The sequence below is a fragment of the Cricetulus griseus genome, chromosome 2 (assembly GCF_003668045.3).
Source record: "Cricetulus griseus strain 17A/GY chromosome 2, alternate assembly CriGri-PICRH-1.0, whole genome shotgun sequence".
NCBI lineage: Eukaryota > Metazoa > Chordata > Mammalia > Rodentia > Cricetidae > Cricetulus > Cricetulus griseus.
The window spans coordinates 356,490,103-356,516,570 of NC_048595.1; the positions used below are offsets into that span (position 1 = coordinate 356,490,103).

Below are 26,468 nucleotides of genomic sequence, written 5' to 3' on the forward strand. Positions count from 1 at the left end.
TTCCTTTTAACGGGAAGAGAACTTGAAACAAATCCATTCAGAGGAAATGGAGACACTGAAAATTTCAAACCTAGCTGCTGAGCTCCAGCTCTTGTGATGTTGGCATCTTTTGAAAACACTTGAATGTTTAACATTTGACTTTGTTTAACATTTGTGTAAAAGTGTCTTCATTTTGTGTAACCAGACCATGGCAAATGGTTTCCTTACATAGAAGGGCCGAGCAAAGAGCACCCTGGGCAGAATGGAAGCCTGGGTATGTTGAGGGGGGTGTTTGTGATGTGTGTCCTCAGTATGTCCATATCGATTTAGCCCTGCCTGAGTGTCAGGCTCTGTGCTGGGCTCCAGGGTTGCAGAACTCCTCTTGTTCACAGTAACTATTTGTTGACAGATTGCATAAGTGGAAGGCAGTTAATTGATGGGTGAGGACAGACATTAGCAAGCCATTGACTGCAACTCAGGAAGGCAGTGAGTGTGCTGAAAACCTGAGACCAGTGGATGAGCATTGGGAGGAAGAGGCGGCAGAGTATTCTTAGGCCAAGAAGTGAGCTGCACGAGTTTGGGGCACTTGTGGGGACATTTGGCTGAGGAGGAAAGCGGCTCTTGTGGCTACATTTGAGTGTCTATGAAGAGTGAAATAGCTTGATGTGTTTATCCAGCGCAGGCCATTCAAAACACTGGAACAGAGGCTGCCCATTGCTGCTCAGCAAGGTGCCTGAGAGAAGATGTGTGAGTTAATGAACTTCATTTTGACTCTTGAAAAGGATGGCAAAAATAGACATGAGTTTTGGGGAAACTCTGGTGACAAAATTTTGGCTAATAGTAGGAGGCCACAGACCTGGGGAGGAGAGCTGACCAGAAAACCCACTGGAAAATGATGATGTCTTAGTTGTAGAGAGTCAGAGAAGCAGACTTTGATTCTTTAGTCACGTTGGCTGTCAGGAAGGCTGAATTCACTTTTTAAAAATGTATGAATTTTATTTCTTTAATAAAAAAATATGACTTTATAACTCTCCCTCTCCCTCTCCCTCTCCCTCTCCCTCTCCCTCTCCCTCTCCGTCTCCCTGTCCCTGTCCCTCTCTCTCTCTCTCTCTTTCTCTCTCTCTCTCTCTCTGTATGAGTGTGTTTGCATTCATTCATGTGCATGCCATGGTGCACACGTGGAAGGCAGAGGACAGCTTGGAGGAGTCCACCATGGTCCTGGGGATCGAACACAGGTCATTAGGTTTGGCGGCAAGTGCCTTTTTTCCTGAGCCATCTTGTTGGCTTTAAAAGTCTGACTTTCTATAAGATCACTGGACTGCCAATTTCGCAGGTCTGGTGCCATTGTCAAGGTGTGGTTCTATGGGAGGAGACAAGTGCTCAGGAGAGGTTAGTCTCGTCCGAGTTGGATTTGAGCCATTTGCCGGGCATCCACGGGAAGAGGTCTGGTAGTCCATTGAGTATATGGGTCTCAAGCTGAAGTTAGTGCAAGGTAAAGATTTGCAAAGTGAACCACTTTCCATATTCCAACCACCAGCCATATTGAGCTGGGATGACTGCAAGGGGAGAGAGGGACATGGTGGGTGGGAAACAGATCTGCAATCAGTGATTTCCACTTCTGAACAGCTTTTCCCTTCAGGAAAATCATCCACAGCACAAACTGTAGATAACCAGTTTCCCTGTGCATTTCAGCCTCCTTGATCTCTGTCTAGCTTTGCAGGACCATAGGTGAAGAGGGTTGTTAGCCATGGCAACAGTAAACACCTCTGGGTCACAGAGCACTTCCAGATAGTACTCATATATAGTGGCAGAGGGGACCATGCTACAGCTGATCAGAATCTTGGTCTAGAGTTGTTAAGCCAGGTATCAGAGAACGCAGCCCTAGGGCTGAGGACCCGGTGTTTGGACATCTCCAGACCATGCTGTCTAGATCAGCTGTTCTACTGAGGGACATGCCACCAGTAGTATGGCTCCCTCCATGTCTGTAACTCAGTGCATCTAAAGCCTATGGGTCATACAAGATTTTTAAATTATACTTGACTTTAATGTAAGGTAGGGCACATCATTCCTAGAGGTACTACAAGACCAAGCCAACATGTGGAGTGGACATAACAAGCTAGTCCATTTCCCTCCTCTAAAAATACACTTAATAAGTGTTTGGAGAGATGGCTCAGTGGTTAAGAACACTGGCTGTTCTTCCAGAGGTCCTGAGTTCAATTCCCAGCAACCACATGGTGGCTCACAACCATCTCTAATGAGATCTGGTGCCCTCTTCTGGCCTGCAGGGATACATGCAGAGAGAATACTGTATACATAGGATGATGATTGAGAAGCTAATTAAAAAAAAAAAAAATGGTGCCAGGTACCACAAGAGTAACAGAACTGTGCTGGTTTTCTGGGATTTTGTTTTTTACTTCTTTTTTTTTAAATGGAGGGTGCTGGATGTCTCTACCATTTTGTTCAAATGACTGCAGAACCTGGAAAAGCTATTGCTGCTATTGATGCATAACATACTGCCATTATTGGTCTTTTTATATAAATATATATATATATATATATATATATATATATATATATATATATATAATTTGAATTTTTGGAAACTTTAGCTGTGCTGTCAACTTTGGAAAAAAGTATCCCAGTTTACCGTGTTGAGTTGGCATTGTACAAAAATTAACAGCCATATTGGTCTAGAAATGTTGAACTTAATTTTTTTCCATTTGTACAGGGGTAACGTACTGTATTAAATGTGTAAGGTCTTAAAAAAAAAAGAAGGGATTTTGAGAGCCCATCCCTTGTGAAGGGATGCTCTCTTGGCCTGGACACATGGGGAAGGGCCTAGGCCTGGCCCAAGATGATGTGGTAGACTTTGGGGAGCCCCTTTTGAAGGCCTTACCCTGCCTGGGGAGTGGAGGGGGGATGGCTAGGGGCAGGTGGGATGTTGGGGGGGAGTAGAGGGAGAGGGAGAAGGGATTGGCATTTGAAGCAAGCTTGTTCCTAATTTGAGCTAATAAAATAAAAAAAATAAAAAATACACTTATGATACATTCTTAGATCAAGGGTGCATCTGATATTAAACTGACAAAAACAGTAACTCCTCTTGATCTCAGTCAAAAGGCCGTGAAGTTATAAACATGACTGGAAAATAGAAACAAACACGTTATTAAGATATCCAACATGGTGTTTTGATATACACATATACTGTGAAATCAAATTAAGTTTTTGATGGGTTAGACATAGGTCCATTTTTTTTTTTTTTTGCCAGCCCTGAATTGATAGATTTGGTGTTGACAAAACAATGAGTTTCTCTTAGCATTTTTAGGCAGCATGCGCAGTGGCTGTTACAAATTATTAAAATGGGCACGGAAGTATGTTTTTCAGGGTGAGTTATGTGGGACTTTTCTGGCAAGAAAAGTTTACATGCTTCAAAATAGGATGTGTTTTCTATTTCAGAACAGCCATAAAAATGACTGTGTTGTTTAGTATTGTGGAATTTGGAATCCAACATGGAGAGAGGCTGGCATCTGCGTGTGTCCAGCCTTAAGCTGCAGAGTCATCACCGCCATTTTTGGAGCTGTAATGATACCTTTTTATAGAGTGCAGAATGATCAAAGCCTGCAACTAATGCTGCTTTACAGCTGTTAGGATCTCTTACGGTGCTGTGCCTTCCACTCTACTTGAAATCAGATGCCAGTCTCTTCTCCCTCCACCTGCCGTTGTAGTTAGCTGCTGTTGCATTTCTCTCATTATTTACTGACCCTCTAAAAGCACAGCCTGTGTTTCTGAGACAAAACCAGTTTTGCAAAGGGTGGTATCCTTATTTTGGCTAGGTTTCAAACACTGTAACTTGTTATTATTTGGGTAGACTATTGTGAACCAGCACTGTGGTGGTTATTTCAGCATATCCTTGCATCCTGAGGTTCAGAAGTGTGCTTTGGCTCCTGCATTGGCACAGACGGTCAAAGTCTACCAGTAAGGTCCCTTCTGTGGACTGAAGCCATTGTTCTGAGAATGTAGTCAGGTATCACCGAATGGTAGGGATGATGTCTGAGAAATGATCCAGGAGGTCTAGTCGCTACACTGACATCAGCCAATGCACTAACAGAGAGTGAACACTATGAAGCCTCTCTTGTATATGAAGCCATTCCATGACCCAAGTGTTATGTAGTTGGGTAGGACTTGGGCTGTTATGTGGATTTTTCAGAGATGGGATGGAGGGAGAGACATGGGGAATTATGGAGGAAGGACTTGTAGAAATTGAATCAAAGTATGGTAGACCCTGAGCAAGGCAGTATTGTGGATGGATTCTAGGTGTACATTAAACAGAGCGTACCACACAGGGACAGGGCTGAGCTGAGCTTTGTAGTTGGCTGTAATTGCTGTTAATATGTCAAAACTTGATTCCCTTCCTTACCTACTCACCCACCAAGGAATTGTAGAGGCATGTCTTCCTGTATGCGTTGTCCATTGTCGGACAAAAGATGTCCAAGTGGTGGCCTCTGCCTGCCTACATGGAAGGGTCTTGTTTAGCAACTAAGGGCTGATTATATGCATATAACCCTCTTTGCCTGGAATCATAGTTACTGTTCTGTTGCTATGAAAAGACGCCACAACCAAGGCAACCCTAGAAGGCATCTGATTGGGGCTTGCTTACAGCTTCAGGGGATTAGTCCATTGTCTTCATGGCAGGGAGTGTGGTGTAGGTAGGCAAGCATGCTGCTGGAGAAGTGCCCCAATATCCTAATCTGCAGGCAACAGGCAGAGAGGTGGGGGAGGGATGGAGTTAGGAGAGAATTTCAAGATGAAGACAGACAGACAGACAGACAGACAGACAGACAGACAGACAGACAGACAGAGAAACAGACTGAGACTGGGCCTGTTGTGAGCTTCTGAAACCTCAAAGCCCAGTAACACACCTCCTCAGGTAAGGACATGCCTACTCCAACAAGGCCACACCCCCTATTCCGTCTAAACAGTTCAACAACTAAAGACTAAGCATACAAGTATATGAGCCTATAGGATCATGAAATGGCAGCTAAAGTTGTTTTGGAAAAACTGTAAGTAGGCTTAGTTGTCATCTAAGATTTTGTAACAAAGAAGGTTGGCATGGTGCCACACGCCTGTCATCCTAGCACTCGGGAAGCTAAGATGGGAGAATAAGGCCAGCCTGAGCTATAAGAGAACTTGTATCTTGAAAAAGAAAAAGAGCAAAACTTGCTATGACAAGGGAAAAGGTGCTCAGAATATGTTAAAGTAGTAGTATAGTATAGATAATGATAAGTGGAAATAGTAAAACTCTCATACTCGTGTTGAAAGAGCTGTATCTACCGTGCACACAGAAAGGGGTAATGTAAAGGAGACATTTGTTTTTTCTTACCTGGGGATCAAACCCAACCCTCTAACATGTCAAGCAAGTGCCCTACCGCTGAACTACATCCCCCGGCTCAATGAGGAACAGCTCCATTTGCTGTCATTACCCAACAGGGCGATGTGTCTCAAACCTTATTAGGGCAGGAAAATTCAACTGCCGGGCTGGGTGAAAGCTATAAAAGTGCCTGGAGTGTGAAAGGCCAGCACATGTCTTTAGTGGCCAGCCTCTAAGGCACTAATAGTTTTATTCAGAATGTACAAAGGTGGGTGATGTTTGTGGCACTGGAGATCAAACTCAGGACTTAATACATGCTAAGCAAGGCTCTGCATTTGAGTTAGGTCTCCAGCTACAAAAGGTGAGAAGTTGTAAACATACTGAAATGCAAATCATTTTGAAAACCCCTATTTCAATCGTTACATTGTCTTCTATCTAAAATGAAAGGTAAGAGAAGAGCTTAACTTGCTATCATCCTTTAACTAGATAGACTCTTCGACAAAGCTCCCTTTTGTTGGCAGCCCATTTACGGTCCCCACAGTCATCCTGCTGGTAGCCTTTCATTCCACAGGCCACCACCTATGGCACTGTTCTCCAGTGTCATCATGGGGGTCCGCTGGCAGGATTGACCTCAAGGGCCTGGGATGATTACAGCATAGATTGGCAGGTCCCATCCACCTTGTCCGCTGGGGGCATCATGTCTGTGGACTCAGAGCTTGAGTGAGAGCAAAACTCCTCAGGAAGAGGTTAAATCAGCTACTAACCCATGTTTCAGGACACAAGGATACATGCCGTAGCATTCAGATGTTTCCTTCCAGATGTGGGAAATCGAGGCTTTGGGGCAAGAGTTATATCTCTCAGCCATGTTTATGTGAATTTGAAATTCTCAATGTTCTGTAAGAATAAGAGACCCTGCTTTTTCCTGGCCACTCACTAAGTCAGTGGTAACTGAGCAGTGTACCCTCCCTGTGTCCCAAGAGACAGATGGAAAGGTCAGAATGGTTTTAGGAGATGTGTACAGTCAGTAGAGCTGTTTTGGACATTAGCCGTTAGTCTTTTCCTTCCAATTACACCAGCTTGAATGGCTTTGTCTTCTGCCTGAATCATGGGTGCTAGAGAACCTTAGTGAAGATGATGGCTGGCATCCACAGCTTCCTCCCTCCTGAAAAGGGGTGGCTTCATGAGGGAGCCTTTAGATGTTTCCAGAATGATGTTAATGACTTCAGGTCATGGGCTAGTTGTAAATAGTAGCCCTGGGTGGTAGTGGCCACATCAATGGGGAAAGGGACCATAGTGCTTTTCAGAAAGTTTAGCAAGTGTGGCCACTGAGACACACTGCAAATTTTCAATCTCTGTGAACTGCCTTCAAACAGAACAGCTGTTGCCAGAAGTACCCAGCTTCCTTTGATCCCAGGAAGCACTGTCATTGGGTGGGGACAGCATGTGGACCTGGACTTTAAGGCTCTGTGTAATCAGAACCAGCACAGTTGCCAGCCTGATCACTGAAAACTGTTTCATTGGCCAAGCCCAATTACTGCAAAAAAGAAACAAGTGGCAAGGCCACTTTGGCTGCTCTGTCTTTTTTTATTGCTAACGAAGGCCATTCCATGGTGTCATCCATGCAGTCAGAATGAGCCATATCCCAAAGGATGTTGTGTGATTTAAAGGCTCCCCTGTCATAAAAGGGAAACATGGCTTCAGGACTGTAGCAGAAATAAACACTTCGTTTTAAAGCAAGCTTGCAGAAAAAAGGATGTAGAATGGCTGATAGTTTTCAGAGTTTTAGAAACAGCCAGGCGGTGATGGCTACAGCTTTAGTCCTAGCACTCAGGAGGCAGAGGCAGATGATCTCTGTGAGTTTGAGACCAGCCTGGTCTACAAGAGCTAGTTCTAGGACAGCCTCAAAGCCACGGAGAAACCCTGTCTCAAACCCCACCCCACCTCCCCCCAAAAAAGAAAGAATTTTAGAAACAAAGGTGAAGATGGGAAGATGGAAGTGCTGCTCTGTGAGGAAGAGGTCTCAAGTTCAGATCCCCAGCACCAACATAAAAATCTGGGTGCAGAGGGAGTTGTCTTAACCCTACTTCTGGGGCAAAGGGAGGCGAATTCCTGGAGCTCATTGCTGACCAGTCTAGCTGAACCAATGAGCTCAAGATTCAATAACAGATCTGGTCTCAAAAATAAGACAGAGGGATGGAGAATCATGCAGTGGTTAAGAGCACTTGCTGCTCTTAACCTTCACAAGCAGTGCCCCCCACCAGCAGCAACAACAACACACACACCACACACACACACACACACACACACACACACACACACACACACACTTTTTAAAAGTAAATATAAGATATAGAGCAATTGAGGAAATTACCTGGCATCAACTTCTGGCATAGGAGGAAATGAGGGAGGGGGAGGGAAGGAAGAAGGAAGAGTAAGCAACTCAGAATTTTGCAACACCATACAAATATTATGAATAGCCATGCAGAATAACCAAGACATGATGTATCATTTAAGAAAAATATAGTCTCACTGATGATACGAATACAACCTTACACCAAATTAAGTGAATCAAATGTGGTAATCTACTTAATGCAGTATCTGTGTCTATCATATTCTACCTGTCCAGTCCCAGCTCATGTGCCCATCTCAGCTGCTATGTTGATGACAAGTGGTTGCTCCTCCATTGGCCTATTAAGCTTTTTTTTTTTTTTTTTTTTTTTTTTTTTGTTTTTTCAAGACAGGGTTTCTCTGTGTAGCTTTGGAGCCTATCCTGGCACTCGCTCTGGAGACCAGGCTGACCTCGAACTCACAGAGATCCACCTGCCTCTGCCTCCCAAGTGCTGGGATTAAAGGCATGTGCCACCAACGCCCGGCCTCCTATTAGGCTTTCTAAAGAATGATGGCATTGACCATTGACCTCTGTTATTGTGAGTGAAAAAGTATCTCACAGTGAGAAAAAAAAAAAAAGAATGCTTTTGGTTGATATTTAACAGAATTAAAAACGACACAGAAAGGCTGGAAAGGGGACAGACTGACGGAGGCAGGGACCAAGCACTCAGAGCCCTAAGTGTCTCCCCCAAAGAGAGCTAACAAAAGAGAAGGGACCAGACCAGATCCTCCTTCCCCAGGGGGAGGAGTGGCTTCTCTTTCCCTTCCTGGCTCAATTTTCCCTACAGAGATGTGATAGAGAAGTGGACTTTCTAGGGCATCCGTATTTCCAAAGACGTGTACATTTACTTACAAAATAACATTAATTTGTCTGATGGAGGTGAACTGTATTTAACATAAAATTTATCATGTTAAGTCTACAGACCAGTGAGCTCTAATGTACCCATGATGTTGAACAACCCACACTTCAATCTAGTCCCTGAATATTTTTATCACCCAAAAAGGAAACCCGGTGCTGCTTAGCCACCGCCACCCACAGGGAGTTCTGCTACCTCACTGCTTTTCAGCATCCGTCTTCCTCTTTCTTTGCTTTTGCCTATTCTGGAAGTGTCTGGGGTTTCTAAGTTGGTATACTTTCAGACCCTCTACACTGATATAGCATATGTAAGCACTGCATTCCTTTTTCGTGCCTAAAGACTATTTATTCTGTTGTGTGGCTGGGCCACAGCTTTCCCACTAGTTAATCTGAAGGTGGGCATTTCGGTTTCATACCCTGGGAGTATATGAATAATGCTGCTGCTAATGTGGGTTTGCAAATGTTTTAGTATCTACTTTCCATTCTTGCTGGTTTTAAACCTAAGAGTGCAATTGCCATGGTGATGCCATTTATGTTTTTAACCTCTTTGTCGTTCACATCATTTCCCCCATCTAGACTTTCTCACATTTGAAAAGTTGCACTGAACATACATGACTCTGCCTGGTGTTCTTGGCAGTTACTGTGAATGTAAACCACTACAAATTATTATAATGAGACACAGATGTTCTTAGGATGTTTGGAGTTTCTGTCTACCTCTGCTGCCCCCACCAACCCACCCTGCCGTAGGATCACTGTACTTTATCCAAGTGGTAACAGAAGGTTCTAGTATTACCTTGCCTGGATTCTTCCTCCACCACAAACTGATTCAGTTGCTGTTGTCAAAATTTTCTCCTCATGGCTCAGTTTCCTTGAGTGAAAAAAAAAAAAAAATAGGTGTAGTGGGGCTACATATTTCCTATGGTCGTTGTGAATACTAAAGGGGTTAGGCCTGTTTATGGCGTGCCTGGGCTGCCATAACAAAACCCCAACACATACTTCAAAACCCCAACACATACTTCACAGTGCCAAAGCCCAGGGGTCTAGAACAAAGTGGTCAGCCCTAGCGATTGGTTCTTCTTATGTTTTTTCTACCAGCCTGCATCCCTGGGCTCTCTGAATGTGCCCAGCTGCCCATTTCTTATGAAGACACAGGGCAGAATTGGATTCAGATGCATCTAGGAACCTGAGTTTACATCAGTCATTCTTTAGAGGTCTGGTCTACAAGCACAGTGCTATTTTTAGGCACTGTGGGCCAGGGCTTCAACACATGGGAAAATGGAGAGGGGCACATTGGCCTTGCAAAGCCTCAGCAGGTGTGCTCCATAGGAGGCAGGGGGTGCCTGTAGGATGCTCCTTCCCAGTGTGTTGACTCACTGCCTTGGCCTTGCGTCAGTCTGGAAGACGGGAACCTAGATGCTGAAACAGGAGTGAGTGGAGGTCCTTGTGGAGGGGACCCATGGCTTTAAGCTGTGGTGAGGGGCTTATGTTGTGCTGCTTTGGGGCCGGGGGTCGGGGTCGGAGGTTGCTGAGTAATTCTGCCCAGATATTGGCCCAGAAAGGTGCTGCTTCCAGGCACAGATGCTCCTGACAGGTTTGATGGCTTTCATGAGGCATTTCCCAGTCAGTCAGTCATCCTTGAAAACCTGTGGCTGCATAGGTGGTGGTGGCACGTGCTTTTAATCCCACCACTCAGGAGGCAAAGACAAGCAGATGTCTTGAGTTCGAGGCCAGCCTGGTCTACTGAGGGAGTTCCAGGACAAGAGAGTGGGGGTGGGGGGGTTGGGGGGAGTGACTGCTGGAAATTAAGGTGGGATTGGCCATTGGGGTGATTTTTAACTGTTTCAACAGACAGCCCCAGTGCTGTGCGCCGTGGGGTCCACAGCAATGGGTCTCTACAAGTTTCCCCACACTCTAACTGCTTATTCATTAGTACCCATGCCCTCTCCCCTCCACCCCCAGCACTTTTTTCTATTTTCTGCCTTTGTCACCTGTTTCATAGCAGCCACTGGTGGAGGAAGGGAACCGGAACTAACCGGGCTTTGTGCCAGGGAAGGATTGGAATCGGGGAGGTCACCTGGGAACAGGGATTTGGCCTGGGCTCATCGCCCATCCTCATTCGCTCTGAACCGGCTCAATGCATCTGCACAGTGACAAGATTAGGGTTTAGGGACGGCGTGGACAATGAGCGCTGAGACCCTGTGAGTCGATCATTTCTCTGCATCGGTCCAGGTCCCTGTGCAGAGTGCAGAGTGCACAACGGGCGAGGTGCGAGTCAGAGCCTGGATCACTGCCCGGGTAACGCTGCCTGGTCCCTCCCCCTCTGATTGCAGACTTACATCGGCTCCATCATCGCCTCAGTGAACCCCTATCAGCCCATCGCCGGCCTGTACGAGCGCGCCACCATGGAGCAGTACAGCAAGTGCCATCTGGGCGAGCTCCCTCCGCACATTTTCGCCATCGCCAACGAGTGCTATCGATGCCTGTGGAAGCGCCATGACAACCAATGCGTCCTCATCAGGTGAGCCTGAGCCAGCAGCAGAGAGCTGCAAGGGCCTGCCTGGCCGCTTGTCCCCAGCCCGGCACAAACCTGCCAGAGCCACTGGAGGGATAGGCTCTCTCCAGCCACCTAGCTCCTGCTGAGGGCGCTCAGAAAACACACACGGATGGCATTTTGCCCCACATTGGCCCTCCATTCATTCATTTGTTCTGACATTTATTCATTCCCATTTTCTTTTCCTTCCTCCCAATTTTCTTGAATTATTCTTCAGACTATTTTGCAGATGCAGTGTTGTCAGGCTGTTTATTTAAAGATAGATGGTGACAATTTCGTATTTGATGCTGGTCATGATGCTTGAATGTTTGAACAAAACTTCTTTTTTTTTTTCTCTCTCTATTATGGTAGAAATCACCCTAGATAATAGATAACAGTATCCTGATTTTAAGAGGTTTTTTTTTTTTTTTTTTTTTTTTTTTTTTTTTTGTGTGTGTGTGTGTGTGTGTGTGTGTGTGTGTGTGTGTGTGTGTGATGGGATGCCCCCAAACCAGTGGTTCTCAACCTGTAGGTTTTTATCCCCTTTTGGGATGACTGACCTTTGTACAGGGTTTTCTAAGACCATTAGAAAACACAGATATTTACATTACAATTCTTAACAGTAGCAAAATCACAGTTATGAAGTAGCAACAAAAAAAATTATGATTGGGGGTCACCATAGCATAAGGAACTGTGTTAGAGGTTGCAACATTAGGAAGGTTGACAGCCACTGCCCTAAAGTTTACTTGTGAATTAGATGGAGAAAGAGAGAAAGAGAGCTCCTATGCATATATTGAGAGAATGCTTCAAGGACATGTTTATTTAAAATAATTTTGTGTTAGATATGACATGCCTGTTTGAGCCAAGTCTCACTCATTTATAAGTTGGTTGGTTTAAATTTATGTCTTTGGTTATCTGTGAGACAGGATTTTATTGTGTGGCTCACAATGGTCTCAAACTCACAGCATCTCCTCTGACTCATCCTCAGGGGTACTGGGATTACGTATGTGCCTCAACCAACATACCCAGCTCTCACTTGTTGAGAAAATAAAGAGCCAGGATTCCCCCCACCATAGAAACCTTTCCCACTAAGAACCACATTTTAAAAGGAACTGAAATACATTTTTATAATTTTCTTGAATTTTATCATTAATGAATACAAATCGGCCCCCTGCAAATACATCCCGTTGGCATCCTATCGGAACTTATTGTCTGTACTGGGAGCCTGTTCCAAGGGTGATAAGCGTGGCCTGGATGACGTCCAGCACAGATGTGAGGTTTCCATGGAGTATCAAAGCCTTCCATTCATTTGTCCCTCCAGGCATCCATTCATAGGACATGACTGTTACCGAGGAGTGACAGTCCACAGAACTGCGGTTGTGAATGATTTTGACAGCTGTTTTACATGGCTTCCTAGCCCCAACTTGTGACAAAACAATTATATTATTTCAAGAGGAAAGGAAGTGGAAAGGAGGTTGTGAGTTTGGGAGAGGACAGTAGATAGACACCCCCAGGATTTCTAGTTTCATGAAAGTAAGATACAGAAGACAGATGGAGAGCCGTATGTCAGTTTTAGACTCCAGGCCAATCAAGTTTGCCAAAAACGTGGCCCCATGTTACACAGACAGACCACCTGGTCATGGATGCAGCCAGGTAATGGGTGGAATTCATCACTATGGGAGACCAATTCCCAGATGGTGAAGATTGGATCAGAGGCTGAGCAGAGCATACCCTAACTCCTCTCCTCTCCCCAGATCAGAGAAATTATTCCTGTGGGGGGAAGGGCCTTCCACACACCCCAGGCAAGGGAATGGAGAGTGTGCCTGGAGAGATTTGAGACATGTTCATACTGTCAAATAATGGCTAGCATGTTTTCACAGGATTATGGTGTGTTGTTCACTGTGCCAGCCTTGACGGTATGGAACCTGGAACCCTTCTGCAGGCTTTGATGTGGCCACTCTAAAATGACCATTGCAGGTGCCACACAGTTTTCAAACTGCAAGATCTGCCTATTATACTTGTTGAAAGATTCCCTCCTTTTTGAACAAGTGGAAATTGCGTGTACATGAATGACTGAACCAATTTCCCCTCCCCCAAAGCAGGTGGGGAGATGGACTCTGTTCTCTTGATCACTGTAGCACTACTAACATGCAAGGCTAGGGAAATAACTTGGGCAGAACTGTCAGAGTAGTCAGTAATGCCAACAGGGATCATGCTAATTCAAAGTTAATCAGAGTGAAGCTCCCCACTTTGTACAGAAATCGATTTACAGATAGGATGCCTAATAAAGTAACTTGACTTGTGACTCAAGCGCCATGGGAGATTGCCATTTTTTGTTTTGCCCCTGTAAATCAGGGTCTGTGCATGTAGCCCAGGCTGGCCTTGAACTCAGGATGCACAAATGTCATTCATGCAGCCCAGGCTTGCTTTAAATCTCAGTCTACTGAGTGCTTAGAATAGTGCTACGGGCTGTATGGTAATGGCACACGCCTTTAATCCCAGCACTTTGGCAGCAGAGGCAGGCGGATCTCTGAGTTCAAGGCCAGCCTGGTCTACAGAGTGAGTTCTAGGACAACTAGGGCTACACAGAGAAATCCTGTCTCAAAAAATCCAAATAAATAAGGGGAGGGAGGGAGGGGAGGAAGGAGGGGGGAGGGAGGGAGGGAGGGAGGGAGGGAGGGAGGAAACAAAGAAATATGCAGCTTGATTGAATTTTTTTAAGGTAACTTCTAGATTTTTCTTTCTTTCTTTCTTTCTTCCTTCCTTCCTTCCTTTCTTTCTTTCTTTCTTTCTTTTTTTTTTTTTTAGACGGGTTCTCATTATGTCGCCCTGGCTGTTTTGGAACTTGCTCTGTAGACCAGGCTGTCCTCAAACTCACAGAGATCCACCTGCCCCTGTTTCCTGAGCACTGGGATTAAAGGTGTGCACTACCATACCCAACTCTAGAAATATTAAAGTGAGAATTTAAAGTCTTTATTTTAGCATATGAGCATACTGTTATAAGATTAGCAGGAAGCAGAACATACCATAATAACTAATCGTGCTTCACAGTTGGGTGCTGATATACTTGCTACTGATAAATGCTTGGTTTGCTGCTTTGGTGGGTGGTAGCAGATGAGAACATGACTGATACAGCACTTGCTAGACCAGAGCAGTTTCGGGGGAAAGTGGAAATCAGTGCGGTCATCATGCAGGTGCGGTGAAGCAGCAGACAGTGGTGCTCTTATCCACAGGCTGGGGGAGGAGCATCAAACAGAAAGTTCTCATTATGCACGGCTTTAATCCCAGCACTCCACAGTCGCAGGCAGGGAGTGACTTCCTCCCTCTCCTCCTCCTCCTCCTCCTCCTCCTCCTCCTCCTCCTCCTCCTCCTCCTCCTCCTCCCTCTCCTCCTCCTCCTCCTTCTCTTCCTCCTCCTCCTCCTCCTCTTTTTAGGGGAGGCATGGGAATTAAGAGAACGTAAAATTTTAAAGCTAAGTTGGTGGCACGGGCTTCTGTTGGGTTCTCAGGCCTGCTCTGCCCCCTAGTGGATACAGTGTGTCTTTCTCGTCTACAACATTCTTTCCTGCTATTGACATTAAAATGAGAATATTCGATTCCGAGCTCTCCACATTATCAAGTAAATACCAAAAAAAAAAAAAAAAAAAAAAAAAAGCCTGTTTGGAAGTAGACAGGGTCTTATGGTTCAGCCTTGGCTGGCATCTCCAGCTGGCTGTGACAATGCCAGGTGTTTAGGCTTCCAGTCTGTATCAGGCCTTTAGGCTTCAGGCTGTACCCCATTGGTTTCCATTTCAAACCTGTGCTGTTCTTGAACTACATTTTAAAAAAATCATGTATTTATTTATTACGTATACAATGTTCCACCTGCATGTATGCCTGCAGGCCTGAAGAGGGCACCAGATCTCATTAGAGATGGCTGTGAATTGAACTCAGGACCTTGGGAGGAGCAGCCAGTGCTTTTAACCTCTGAGCCATCTCTCCAGCTCCTTAAACTACATGTTTAAAAGAGTTGATTTTTAGCAAATGTATGTGTATATGCTGTACCCGAATGAGTTAACGTGCTGCAGATGTGTGCCGGTAACTAAGGACGCCAGAAGGCATTGGCTCCCTGTATCTGGAGTTACATGGTGGTGTGAGCTGTCAGATGTGAGTGTTGGGAACCTAACCAGGGTACTCTGCAAGAGCACTATGTGCTCTTACCTGCTGAACTGTCCCTTCAATCTCTTTAAAACCTGCTTTGACTTTACCTTTTAATGGACATACCTTTGTTTCTTGAAACGTGTCCTGCTGGATGTTGAGTCAAATTTGTGTGTTGGGTTAGAAAGGGACCGTGTGGCACCGGACATGGGTTGTGACTCAAATTAAGAAGCAGATGACAGGCCTGAATGAAGAAGATGAAGTGGACTGAAATCCATGAAGAAAGTGCCCCTCTTTATAGGTCCCAGAGGAGCTTGGAGAAACTTTTCTGTGGAGAAGATGAGGCTTGGACCTGGTGAGCAAGTGGCTACTGAGATTTGAACTTTAGTCTCTATTCCAACAGAGCGGTACTGCCTGCTGCAGGCATGATGTCAGGGCTGGTTAATTTCCTGGGACCATTGGACTTAAATCCTTTAGACACTAAGATGCTTCTCAGCTTCCAGCTAGGAAATGATAGAAACTAGGTTTGACCTGATTTATATTTTGAGAAAATTGTGTGGTTTTGGAATTTGAGTCATAGGAAGGGCATGCTTGGTCAGCAGATTCAATGGGGCCAAAGAGCTTCCATTTTTGGTTCTGTGATCAGCTCACTAGGGACTGAGCATCTCAGCCCTGTCCTGCACTTGTAGTGAAAGCAAACTCAGCATGCAAGCTGATGGGAGGGTAGGAAGATAAGATGTAAGGACCAGAGGTAGTCGATACATGTGTGGATCTAGCACACTGCCAGCCAGCACCAGTGTGCTTTGCTAACAGACCAGCCTCCCCGTGCATGGAGAGTGTGTGTACGCTGATAAACCCTCCTGCAGGTGTCTGGCTCGCTCCCTGCTTTCTTTCCAGAGCACATTGCTTCTAGCATCTTTAAGCCCCACTGCCCCTGGTTCTTTGGTATCTCCTTTATGATAACTTGGCATAATCACTCAAGAAGCTCTAGTGAGTTACAGGTTGGGGTGGGGATGAAAATTGAGTCACCCCAGTTTCCCCTAGAGCAGTCTTGCTCTTTTTTGAAACATGGTCCATGTGGGGCTTCTCCTTCTCTGACCCTATTGTTTCTCTTTTTGGGTGGGCTAGGTTTCGAGACAGGGTTTCTCTGTGGCTTTGGAGATCATCCCTCCTTCAACTTTTTTTTCTCTTCAGGGTTTCTTTGGTCCCCCAACCCCTCCCTGCAATTCCACCCCAGCAATTTCTCCAAGGCCTCAGGTATGGTACCCTCATTTCTCATGGGTACCTCCAGGGTTGGGTTCTGAATACTCATCATTTCCTCTCCAAAATATGTTCCTCCTTGTACCTTCCTCAGTGGCAGTTCTCCAGCTGCTGTCTCCCAGGCCTGGGGTCTGGAAATCACTCTCTGTTCTGGAAGTTTGTTTGTTCTTTTTGAGTCAAGTGCTAATCTGAAGTATACAGTTGGGTGAGTTTTGACAGATATGGAAACTGTTGGCAGCATCCAGGTCATCAGGCTGGGGTATGGTAAGATCGATGGTGCCCAGATGATTCCTGAGCCTCTTTGGCACTTACTGAGTCCCAGGAGCTCCACACGTTTGCACATGCACGCACACACACACACACACACACACACACACACACACACACACACACACAGACACAGAGCTCTGTGACAGAGGAAAAACTTGGGTTTAAGGAACCTGGTCTATTTTATTCACAGAATTTCCCCATTAGTTTCTCTTGGCTTTTGTTTGTGTGCTTGTAGCCAGGGTCTCATGTAGCCATCAACCTTGGCAAGGATGAGTTTGAACTTCTGATCCTCCTGCCTCCACCTCCTGAGTGCTAGGATTGCAGGCATGTACAACCATTTTATATGGTGCTGGGAATCAAACCCAGGGTTTTTTTTTTTTGCATGCTGGGCAAGCACTCTACCTACACCCTCGGTTTCACTCTTCCTACTGAGCTACGTCCTCTACTGAGAAACACCCTCAGTTTCACTTTTTGGTTTTAGAAATTCCATCAGTTCAGGGTGTACCTGTTAAGACAGGAGGAGTTCTTTGGCTGTTTCGTTGGACCTTTCTCCCCCAGCTTGTGATCTCCCAAGTCTTGTATAACTTAGGTGCCTCCTTGCACTGAGCACTGGGCTGTGCCCGGGCCAGGTATGTGAGAGGACTGTGAAGCCCCAAATCAGGATAGTTCCCATTGCCAATAAAAGATAACTTAGCCCAAACTGGCTTAACTCACACCCTGGATTATCTCATGCACCACTAAGCAGGACAGATTCTAGGTTGTTCGATTCAGCTGGCCCGAGTAGTCTTGTTTCTGGTTTCCTTGGGTTTTGCTTTTTGATCTGGTAGGGGTGGGTTTGTGGGTATTTGCTCTCTGCAGAAAGAGCATATTTCTCCTTGCCTCTGTTTTGTGTGGAGACCTTGCTGGGACCCCTCAGACCCATTGCTATGATGCTTTTTGTTAAAGTTTGGAATGATGATATCTCCTATGTTCAACCCTGATGCTTACTTACAAAGAGGATGAGGGGCCTGTGGTGGAGCTGGACCAGCAGATAGTCCCTGAATGCTCAAGACGGCTTGGCTTTAGGGTGTTTTCTCAGTTTAGTCATTTCCTCTTTTTATTAAATGCTCAATCATTCACCACGCTTCCAGCAGCACTTGACTGTCCTTAGACTGCCCAGACCTTGGCACTGCCCAGGACTTTGTCAGGGACTCCTGTCAGTCTTCCACCGAGCACTTCCCAACATCTGGCGTCTGTCTGGCCATACTTTCCTCGTAAGTTTTGCTGCTTGCTTCTTCTATCCTCTCCCGTGGTACTTGCTGGACACAGGGCTTTACACAAACTAGACTGGGCTCAGGTGGATCTCTCCCATGCTTTTCCATCCCATCTCCAGTTGTAGCATGTGTGCACAGGGTCTGAGCAACCACAGGCTAGGTAACAGCTATGCCTGAAGGAGATAGCTATCGATGATCCTGCTGAAGGCACCCTGCAGGCCTTCTAGAGAATTCTCTCAAGGGCTTTTGCTCTTTAAGGTGACATTAATGGACTCATCAGCCATGGGCTGTGTCTTCTGGTACCACCTCACCTGGCTTCTATGCTTCTGCTTCATTGTTATCTTACCCAGAATCCTAATGTTTTCTCTGTGGGTCTGATGTTTGCCAGACTCTTAAGTCACAACTAAGATGTCCTTTGCTTCTCCCATTGGTCCCTCTGTCTCAAATGCTTTGTTCACCTTCCCTTAGCTGTTCCTACTGCACAACAAGCACAGAACACCTTACTGTTCAGTTCTGACCCATGCCCGCTGCTCTTGCCTCCTTTTCTTTGCAGAATCGCCAGGAGGATGGTCATGTGGCTTCATTTTTAAGTTCACTTGCCCGCATTGTTTCCCACAAAAGTGCTGCCCATTCATTAATCCCACCTACCCACCAGCAGCCACGGGAGCAGGTGCTGCTGGAGCACTAGGGATGTGCCTGGGAACAAGACAAAATAAGATTCTTTACATGCCACGCTTCCCTTATTTGAAAGGCACCATCTATCTCCCAAATCTAACATAAGAGGAGCATGTGGGAGGCCAGAACTGGACCGACCTGCAGGGGACAGAATGTCTGCTTCTCTTCAATTCAAGTTCTTTAGCAACAGGCAGTTTTAAAACTGGGTTTATTAACTGGGCAGTGATGGCACACACCTTTAATCCCAGCACTCAGGAGGCAGAGTTCAAGGCCAGCCTAGTTTACAAAGATACACAGAGAAACCCTGTTTCAAAAAACCAAAAAAAAAAAGTTAAAAATTGCATTTATTATTTGAGTGTCAGAGTAAGTCATGCATATACTGTAACAGACAGATGTGTGAGAGTCTGTCACCTCTTTGTGTGTTCAAAAGAGTGAAGTCAGGTCATCAAGCTTGGTGGCAAGCACCCTCAGACACTGAGCCTTCTTCCTGGCCTGGCAACAGGGATTTTGACCTCCATTTTTCCTGTTGTTAATGGTGATTTGTTTTAAGGAATGCAGTGCCTTTGACGAAGTTAATTGTTTCAAGAACATGTGTCTTTGTTTAGAAACGAAAATGTGTTGTGTTTTGTCTTTCAGTGGTGAAAGTGGGGCTGGGAAAACAGAAAGCACCAAACTGATCCTCAAGTTCCTCTCTGTCATCAGCCAGCATTCTTTGGAGTTATCCTTGCAGGAGAAGACGTCCTGTGTTGAGCAAGCCATCCTCCAAAGCAGGTATCTCCCTGCTCTTCTTCCTTCCAAGCGATGGTATTTGCTTTTCTTCTGGAATGGAATAGCTAAAATTCGTCATTATGTTACTCTTCCTGGCTTGTCTGTTAGGATTCTTCAAGAAATCTCAGCCGCAAGCCTTTCATCCCAGCACTGCAGAGGCAGAGGCAGGCAGATCTCTGTGAATTCAAGGCCCACTGGGCTTACACAGAGTTCCAGGCTAGCCAGGGTGACATAGTGAGCCTTTGTCTCACCTCCCAACCCGTCGGCCGACACCTCCCAAAAAAGAATGAGTCTTAACCTATAGCCAGCACTTTCTGGAACCTTCAGCAACACCTGCTTTGGCAGAAACAGTTCATGGACCTTCCTTCCCTGTTGGGCCATTCAGGGTGAAACCACAAGGTTTTGAGAAGCAGCCTGACTCCAGCTGCCTGGCTGCCAAGGGCTCCAATGCATACTAACCTGCTTGCCATGTACGGTGGGCTTAGCATTCAAACTGAGGAAAGTGCTGTCCATGTGGGCAGAGTGCCTTTTCACAGCCTCACCCAGGACAGATAAGCAGTACCCACCTGTGATCCTTGGAACTGTGACAGAGAGTTGCTTGGCTGGGTATCGTCTACAGACAACTGACTTGGTATCTGATTTGTGCCTTATAAGGTGGTAGAGACATTACAAACCCCAGATGCAAAGAACTGCCCCAAGGTCACCAACCTATAGCCTAGCACACTGAGTGATATCAGCAGGGACCACATGCTCTGCAAAGCCTAAAGCATTATCTGGTCCTTCACAGAACTTTCTGTTACACACTTGGTCTATCCTGACTCCATTTTACAGTTGAAGTTCATCCAGGATGTTAAGTAAATTACCTGCAGGCCATGCAGCAAACCTGTGAAGTGTCCAGCTCCTAGATGTGAGCATGGGCTCTTCTGTGCAACTCCTGGGCTGTATCAACCAAGTTCATGTGCGCAGAGCTGAGCCGTGTGGTCCCCTTAGCTGTGTGGCATCCTCTCACAGCGCAGCTATCTTCCTTATTCTCCTTAAAGGGGATGTTTAAGAAAAGCCTGTGTTAGCCAGTGTTTAGAAAAACAGGCCCCTCTTTAAATAAACAGAGTGAGGCTGGGCCCTGTGGGCACAAAGTTCTTGCATTTGTCTGTTTTAGCATTCGCCCTGGCTAATGCTCTACTATCCTCCCTCTGTTCACAGCCCCATAATGGAAGCATTTGGCAACGCGAAGACAGTATACAACAACAATTCCAGTCGCTTTGGGAAATTTGTTCAACTGAACATCTGCCAGAAGGGAAATATCCAGGGTGGAAGAATTGTAGATTGTATCCTGTTTCGTTTCACATTTGTATTTGTACTTGGCCCTATCAGTGGACACTTGGCTTGCTTGTCGTAAAGGCTCCACAAGAACACGGAGTGCTCTTTAACTCCAGTTCAAGCTTGTTTTTCCTTTAGTATTAGTGCATTTGTCCTGTTTAATAATTATTCTCAAAGATAAATGACCATTTTTTTTCTTTCGAAATATCTCATGTTATGCCTATAGTCTAGATTCATCATGTATTTTCTGTTGCTGAATGCTTGAATGTGTACTTATAGAGAAAAGAGCTTTTTTGCCTTTTTTTTTTTTTTCCTTTTTGATAACTTTATCTTAGTTCACAGTTTGGGGGGCTGAAAGTCCAAGGTCAGTAATTTATTGAGACTCTGGTACAAGCCCTCTAGCTCCATTGTAGCATGATGGATGGTGTCATAGAGGGAGCATGTATGAGAAATCACATGACAGGAAGTAAGAGGAAGAGAGAACCAGGATGGCTGAACTCCATTCTTGACTGTCCTCAAGAAACTGTCATGCCTATGTGATCAACATTGACATACCCTTAGTAACCTTGACCTAGCCGCCTCGCATTGGACCCTACCTTGTGTCAGGGTTCTACCATAGACCAAGGACTCTATACATGGCCCTTTGGGGCTGCATGCAAACCATGTCAACACTGCAGCAGCCATCAAGCATTAGCTGTTTGCTTGAAGCCAGTCCCTTCATTTGGCACCTACTCAGGCACCATATCATTGGAGCTGAGTTTAGGTGGGGTGGGCTTTGCTTTGTTTGATGTCTTTTGGCACCAGTGGCAGCCATGTCAGCAGATCAGGGAGCCAAGATTGGGGAGCCATAAGCCAAAGTCAAGACTAACCTCCTGCCGTGTCTGTTTTCTTCCTTGACTTGCCTTACTTTTCACATGAAGATTTATTAGAAAAAGTAAGTAACTGTGATTCAAGTTACAGTTTCCCTATAGTGACAGTATTTAGAGATTGCTTTGTATTAAGTGGTGACAACATTTTTAATAGAAATTTTGCTTCTCTCCACAGAACCGTGTAGTGAGGCAGAATCCTGGGGAGAGGAATTATCACATATTCTATGCACTGCTGGCAGGGCTGGGACAGGGAGAAAGAGGTGAGTGATGTAGGATAGCCTGTTTCCATTTCAAACACACCGGGAATGACAAGGGACCCTGGGAATGCCCTTGACTTCTATCCACCAATTCTCAATGAAATGTGAGAATACAAAAGATGCCAAGTTGATCCAAGGATCAAAGCAACAAAGGGAGAAAATTAGCAGCACAGAGACCTCAAACTATTTGTCTGTAATCTAGTACATTTTTAATTTGATGGCTATTTGTAAGAAATACATAATGTGACGTAATCAGCTTTATTTCTCTCTGTGTGCGCGCGCTTTTGTGTATGTGTATAAACTAGTGAGTTGTGTATAGAGGCCAGAAATTGATATCAGGTGTATTCCAATTGCTCTCCACCTTACTTTTTGAGGCAGGACCACTGAGCCTAGAGCTTGCTGTTGAATCTGTAGTGGTTGACTAGTAAGCCCTGGGATTAAAAGCTCACTATCTCACATGGCTTTTTATGTGTGTTCTGAGCATTGAACTTGGGCTGCTTGACTGAGCTATCTCCCCAGTCTACGGCTGTACTTTTGAAACATACCTAAATAAAATTCATTTTTCTTTTCTTTTTTTTTTTTCCTACTAGAGAGTGAACCTAGAGCTTAAGTGTCTTAAGCAAGTCCTTTTCCACTTAATCATTTCTAACCTGAAATGTTTGGCTTTTAAAAGAAAATAATAAAGCAAGACCCTCATGAATTTGTTTTTTTATGATCCTATTTAAGTGAGCTGTTTTTATTTTGCCTGGATTGTTAAAAGGTGGCTTTATCAATATCCTTAGTGTGTGGTCATTTGGAGTGTAGAATCACGTGTCTATTTGAGTTACTAAAACCACAATAGTCTCCCACGTGCTCAAGTGAGTATGTAAGTATGTCAAGTACGGGGATCACTTCTGACTTCTATCAGCCAGGGCCAGCAGAGTAATGATGTTCTGTCTTTCTTTGTCTTCCTGTAGAAGAATTGTATTTATCTTTGCCAGAGAACTACCATTACTTGAATCAATCTGGTTGTACAGAAGACAAGACAATCAGTGACCAAGAATCCTTCAGACAAGTTATCGTAAGTTAACTTTTTTATCTTTCATTTTTGTTTTTAAAAACATCTTTTTTGTGATGAAAACAGGCATGATTCCATTTGGAAGAACTATGAGAATAGTTATTTCTTTACCCTGTAAGTCACGGTGAAGCCTGTTTTCCAGGCTGGAAGGGAATCCCAGGAGTTCTTGGAAGTGGCAAGTGGCTATATCAGTCAGGTCAGGACAGGTGCGTGACTTGCTGTGCCTTCCTTTCCTCAAAACAAAACCTCCAAAACCCCGGACTTTACACCCCAGCAACAGTTCTCCAGTTTTGAGGTTGCAAGTAGGGTTTCTTTTGGAAAAGAAACAGGTTCATCATGGGAGGAGGTCACCATTGGGTTGTCACCTGTAGTCTCATCATTGGAACTAGTTCTGGTTGCGTGGACAGTGCAGATCTTGTCTCTGGTTCATGGAAACAATGGTCACTAGCATCTCCTAGTTCCCACCAAGCTCTGGACAGTGTGACTGTACTGAAGAGGTCTGGTCACCACACACTATTAACAGGCTGTCTGACTGAGTGTGCCTGGCCATCATATTGCGGTGGGCTTGGTGTCTTTGCCAGAGGCCTCAACTTTAGGATGCAGTGTGTTTAGGGTTTGACTCATCCTTAATCATAATCATATGTACACACAGCTGACACAAGTGCATGCATCCCTGTCTACCCACTACTTGTAGTCTCGTATTTAACTGTCAACAGAGCAGAAAATAATGTTTTTAAATGTACTGAATCTAGTCAGGCCTTTTTTCTTGTTGGCAATTCCTAAATAATACAGTATAGCATTTATGTGTACATACTGTATTGGGCATTATAAGCAATTTGGAGATAATTTAAAGTATATAGAGAACATACATCGGCCATGTACACATGTTTATAAGGGACTTCAGCACTCCCAGCCTGTAGTACCTACAGGGGAGTGTGAACCAATGCACTGTGCATACATACCAAGGCATGCTTACACTAATTTTTCTGAACTTCACATGGACTTAGCTGTGCCCTTAATGACCCTGTCAGGTCATTAGAATGGTGTCTCCTGGGAGGCTGCAGAGCTGGTGAACAGCCTGTCCTTACCCACACACTACAGAGCTGGCGTACAAGTATACAAATCCCAGACAGAGCCACCAGCCAGGTCCTTCCTGCTTTCAAGGCACTTTAGCCTTGTCTTTGTAAGCCATTCAAAGGTCAGAAACTCTGATCATTCTGTGTGTGGTACCTGCAGTAATAGGGTCTCACCATCCAGTTCTGGTATGTAACCAATAGCAACGGCAGTGTCCTCTGTAGTTCTGGGAGCCTCTGACAGGAAACATACAAAGAAGAACACCATGTGATTTCAAAATGTCTGTCAGTCACTTGTAAATCCTCATCCCATGTATATAATCTGGAATGAAATTGGAAATGGGATTCAAGCTTGGTATGTGGCTCATGCCTACAATGCCAATGCTTTGGAGGCTGAGACAGAAAGATTGCCATGAGTTTAAGGCCAGCCTAATATGCAGAGTTAGACCCTGTCTAAAAAGTAAAAAACAAACAAACAAATAAGTAAATAAATAAATAAATAAATAAAGCAAAAGGAGGGAAATGAAATTCAAAGTAGACAAGGCAGTAATGTGATCATCTTTCCTTTTTGTGAAAAGCCACACGAATATGCAGAGCAGTGCAGAGTGATAACTCTGTGTTTCTGTCTCTGTGTGTGTGTGTGTGTGTGTCTCTTTCTCTGTCTCTGATCTTTGTCTGACACTAACTCTGTAGATATTCTATCTATCCTCGGTTTGAGGCATCAAACCTGGGGTTTCACCATATGCGAGGCAAAGGTTCTGCCTCTGAGCTATACCCTGCTGAAAACATCACTCTTTGGATATTCCTTGGAGGGAAAGGATTTGTCTTGGCAAGTAGGATTTTGTTCTTCTTAAGAACCGTCAACCCCCATAGTCTGAGTCCCACGTCATGGAAGATAACCAAATTCAGAATGAAAATACTTTTAAAAAAGAAGACAAAAGGTTACATCTAAGAACTGCTGCTTTTATAGCATAAGCCCCGGAGTTTGATATTAGAGGTAATCTAGAGGTGGTTTAAGTTTGCAGGAGGCCCAGGCCATCCACAAATGCCTGTGATCCCAGCACTGCAGAGGTTGAAGCAGGATGACTGATGCAAATTTGGGGCCAGCCTTGGATGCTTTGTGAATTCAAGGCCAGTCTGGGATCCATAACAAAACCTTGCCTATAAATCAAGTGTGCAGGATAACTGTATGGACCCTCTGAAAATGCTGCACAGTTTTATAAACAGGACCAGATTAGGGTTCTGTGGGTTTTTATATCGGGTGGCTCCTGGCCCCCCTCACAGGAACTGAGAGACAACCATGTTCTAAGCTGTCTTTCTTCATTCTGCTATAGTTATACACTTTATATAAAAAGCTCATCTTTATAAGCTTTACATTTTAATAGGAAACAGCGGTAAGCAGGTAGGTAGATAGATGATCAACAACTAGAAAATACATTAGTCTATAAAATATGCTCACAATTAATTAAAGCCTCTCTTTGCAAAAGGTAAAATCCAATTCTCATTCCTTGTGAGTTTGTACAACTAGAATAGGATGGAAAAGTCCTTGAGATTTGGAAGTATCCACTTGATGTAGGAGAGAAACAACTGTCTTAGAAGAGGGCCCTGAGTAAATCTCCAACAATTGGAGAACAAGAGGACTAATGTGCCTCAACTGACAGTGAAACGGATGTGAGACCATGTTTGGTATGGCTTACAAATTTTCTTTTTTTTTATCATTGTTTTTATTTGAATTACAAACAAGATTGAATTACATGACAATCCCAGTTTCCTTCTCCCTCCCTTCCTCCCGTACCACCCCCCAACTAAAGCCCTACCTATCACATATTCTTTCTTCTTCTTCTTCTTCTTCTTCTTCTTCTTCTTCTTCTTCTTCTTCTTCTTCTTCTTCTTCTTCTTCTTCTTCTTCTGTATTTCAAGACAGGGTTTCTCTGTGTAGCTTTGGAGCCTATCCTGGCACTCGCTCTGGAGACCAAGTTGGCCTCGAACTCACAGAGATCCCCCTGCCTCTGCCTCCCGAGTGCTGGAATTAAAGGCATGCGCCACCAACGCCCGGCCTACATATCCTTTCTTCTAATCTTCACCTGACTCAACCTTTCTGCTCCCTCATGACCTCTGCATCCTTCCTCTTCTTCCCTTCTCATTCTCGTAGCTCCCTCTCCCCTCTTCCCATGCTCTCCATTTGCTCAGGGGATCGTGACCCTTTCCCCTTCTCCAGGGTACAAAGTTTGTTTCTTTTAGGGTCCTCCTTGTTTACCAGTTTCCCTGGTAGTGTGGATTGTAAGCTGGTAATCCCTTACTTTATTTCTAAAATCCACATATGAGTGAGTACATATCATGTTTGTTTTTTTGTGATTGGGTTACCTCGCTCAGAATGGTTTCTTCGAGTTCCATCCATTTTCCTGCAAATTTCAA

At 44.8% G+C, this 26,468-nt stretch overlaps 1 protein-coding gene and 1 pseudogene across 5 annotated transcripts in view; one reads left to right on the forward strand and one right to left on the reverse strand.

The window, feature by feature from the left end:
* The window catches only part of Myo10 (myosin X), a 207,136-nt gene that overhangs the window by 91,284 nt on the left and 89,384 nt on the right, over window positions 1-26,468 (forward strand). For all 5 annotated transcript variants that reach the window (XM_027400037.2, XM_027400038.2, XM_027400040.2 and 2 more), the window contains 6 exons: window positions 10,919-11,106; window positions 19,349-19,483; window positions 20,681-20,805; window positions 21,718-21,731; window positions 21,842-21,926; window positions 22,880-22,983. In XM_027400037.2, the coding sequence (XP_027255838.1) occupies window positions 10,919-11,106; window positions 19,349-19,483; window positions 20,681-20,805; window positions 21,718-21,731; window positions 21,842-21,926; window positions 22,880-22,983 (651 nt within the window). The remainder of the gene's footprint in view (window positions 1-10,918; window positions 11,107-19,348; window positions 19,484-20,680; window positions 20,806-21,717; window positions 21,732-21,841; window positions 21,927-22,879; window positions 22,984-26,468) is intronic.
* LOC113833957 lies at window positions 2,999-3,109 on the reverse strand (annotated as a pseudogene).